We start from the raw sequence: 2,667 nt of genomic DNA, 5'->3' as shown, positions 1-2,667 counted from the left end.
TGAAAAACTATAGTAAATCATTAGCAAAGGGCTTTCCCCCTAAGAAAGCACTCAGATAATATTCAATACTACTGTTATTATTGGCAGGGAAATAATATCAGAAACATATTACACATACATGTAAGCACATATACTGAAGAAAGATGAGATTCACTGAATTTTAAGAATTTCACTACATTTTACTGCATGTATTATAGCAGTAAACTTTAGGTACTCAAAGATACCATCATCTCAAATGACATCCCACTGACATGCAGAAAGCTTTCATGTTAGGTTTCTTCTTCCAAGAAGCCTTCCCTAATATCCGAAGTCTGGCTTAAGTATCTCTCCTATGATTGATTTTACTCAGCACATCCTCTCTTATACTGCCTTGTTTGTATGAAGTAACGAAACGTCAATTGCTTGTATACTTTTTTTCACTGGTTTACTAGTTGAAGAATTATGTGAAGACATTTTTCCAAAACTAAACATTGAAGTTACCAAGGACCAGTAATTTAGGGGTCATATGATGCAAGAGACATATTGTGGCTGTCAGCACCAGGTCCCACTGTCCTATGTCTAAGACTTCCAGGGAAATAGTCCAGGGGCTTCAGAATGGTCTGACTCTGGAATAGCTCCATTTGGAAAGTTGAGTCCCTGCCTTAATCCCAGAATGACACCATAATGCAGTGTTCACTGACATAAGCATGTTACTCTGCTTGCCACATAATCAGTTTCCCAAGGTCTCCTAGCAGTAGTCTCTGGTAATAACCTTACCTTTAATGTAAACAGGAGCTGCAGGCAGTGCGTCTACCACCACCACCAGCAGAGCCTGAGCTGAGAGGAAACCACAGTGCTCACTACCCTGAGCACCTCTTTCCAATAATATGTTAAAACATGGTGGATTACTATGAAGTTCTAGGAGTACAGAGATATGCTTCACCTGAGGACATTAAAAAGGCTTATCACAAAGTGGCACTTAAATGGCACCCTGATAAAAATCCAGAAAATAAAGAAGAAGCAGAGAGAAGATTTAAAGAAGTAGCTGAAGCATACGAAGTGTTATCAAATGATGAAAAACGGGACATTTATGATAAATATGGCAAAGAAGGATTAAATGATGGAGGGGGAAGTCATTTTGGCGATCCTTGTGAGAATGGCTTCAGATTCCGTAAGCCAGATGATGTCTTTAAAGAAGTTATTGGTCTAAGGGACCCATTTTCTTTTGACTGCTTTGAAGAGTCACTTGAGAACCTCTTAAATAGTCAAAGACGCCACTTTGGAAACATAAGCAGAGGTGTAGACCCCCTTTTCTCTACCTTCAGCAAATATCCAGCTTTTGAGAGCAGATGTCCTTCCCATGACAGAGGATATGTATCACATGGTTCACTGGGACGTGAAGGCCTTACCTCATTCTCTGCCAGGGCATTTGATGATCGTGGGATGGTCAACTACATATCTGTTACAACTCCACGTGAAATAATTAACGGGCAAAATAGCAATACAAAGAAAATAATTGAGAATGATCACGAAAGAGAAGAAGTTGAAGATAATGGTGAGGTGAAGTGCTTCCTGATAAATGGTATGGCAGATGAAGAGGGCCTTGCAGAAGGATGCAGCTGGAGAAGACAGTCATTCAACAACTACTCAAGCAGTCCCAAACATGTACCTCAAGATACTTTTGTGGACAATGATGAGCAAGGTATACCTTGGGTCACCAGCAGCTGGGATCCCTCTGTTTTCGCAGCAGGATTCAAAGAAGGTAGTAAGAGAAAAAAAAAGAAGCATAAAGAAGTGAAGAAGAAGAAGAAGAAGTCAACCAAAAGCAAAAGCTAAATCGACTCTTCAGACACATATGTTCATATAACATTTAAACACAACTGTGTGTGTTTTGGTTATTCAGAGTTATTAAGATTATATTTTTAACATTGTTAGCAGGATTGTGGACATTTGGACTGCCGTTATTTAGGTACGTCAGAAAAAGATGTTTATGTGGTAGCCATTGGTGATGTTAGGACTTCGGAAAATGGTACACTTTTTTTTTTTTTTTAAATTTAGGTTTTGAGCTAAATATTTGAACATCACAGAATTTTTTTTTGGTAGAGTTTAGGCTCTCCTTTATTCCTTTTAACTAAACCTCTGTACAAATTTATAACATATTTACAGCTTCAGGAAGTAAAAATGCATACAGGTTTGGTCTAGACAGTTATTCATGGAATGATTTTTTACAATGGAGGCAAGACTATTTGACTTATAACTTAAAGACACTATAAAAATTGAAATATGAAGTATCTTCTTTACATTTAAATAGCCAGACTTAATCTGAATTTCTCAGAGAAGTCTGGAAGTATCATGTGTGGCAGGCCATTATAAATCACTCCAGATAGGAAACTTTCTATTTTTATTTGGACTCTGTACACAGGATCTACAAATACATCACACTAAAATACCACATTCAGCCATTCTAATTTAGGATCACGGTGGGAGGAAAACAGATGAGTTACACATCAATCAGATATTGAGCAAGTGGTCTGTTCAACACGATTACACCTTGTTGTTGTTGTTGTTGTTATGTGCCGTCGAGTCACCCCTGACTCATAGCGACCCCTCCTTGGGTTTCCGAGGCAGTATCACTACGGAAGTAGGATTGCCCAACCTTCCTTCCGAGGAGTGGCTGGTGGGTTTGAA

At 38.6% G+C, this 2,667-nt stretch overlaps 1 protein-coding gene across 1 annotated transcript; it reads left to right on the top strand.

Moving 5' to 3' along the window:
* Positions 1-876: 876 nt before the first annotated feature.
* Positions 877-1,815, top strand: DNAJB7 (DnaJ heat shock protein family (Hsp40) member B7). Its single transcript, XM_007941771.1, has one exon. The coding sequence runs from the start codon at positions 877-879 to the stop codon at positions 1,813-1,815; it is 939 nt and encodes a 312-aa protein (XP_007939962.1).
* The last annotated feature ends 852 nt before the right edge of the window (positions 1,816-2,667 follow it).

The sequence above is a fragment of the Orycteropus afer genome, unplaced genomic scaffold (assembly GCF_000298275.1).
Source record: "Orycteropus afer afer isolate SDZICR_OR568_19922 unplaced genomic scaffold, OryAfe1.0 scaffold00083, whole genome shotgun sequence".
NCBI lineage: Eukaryota > Metazoa > Chordata > Mammalia > Tubulidentata > Orycteropodidae > Orycteropus > Orycteropus afer.
Note: the sequence above shows the minus strand (reverse complement) of the source record. Positions and strands in the feature narration are given on the sequence as shown.

Coding starts and splice junctions, on each gene's coding strand:
- DNAJB7 (XM_007941771.1), top strand. CDS start 877: ATGGTGGATTACTATGAAGTTCTAGGAGTACAGAGATATGCTTCACCT.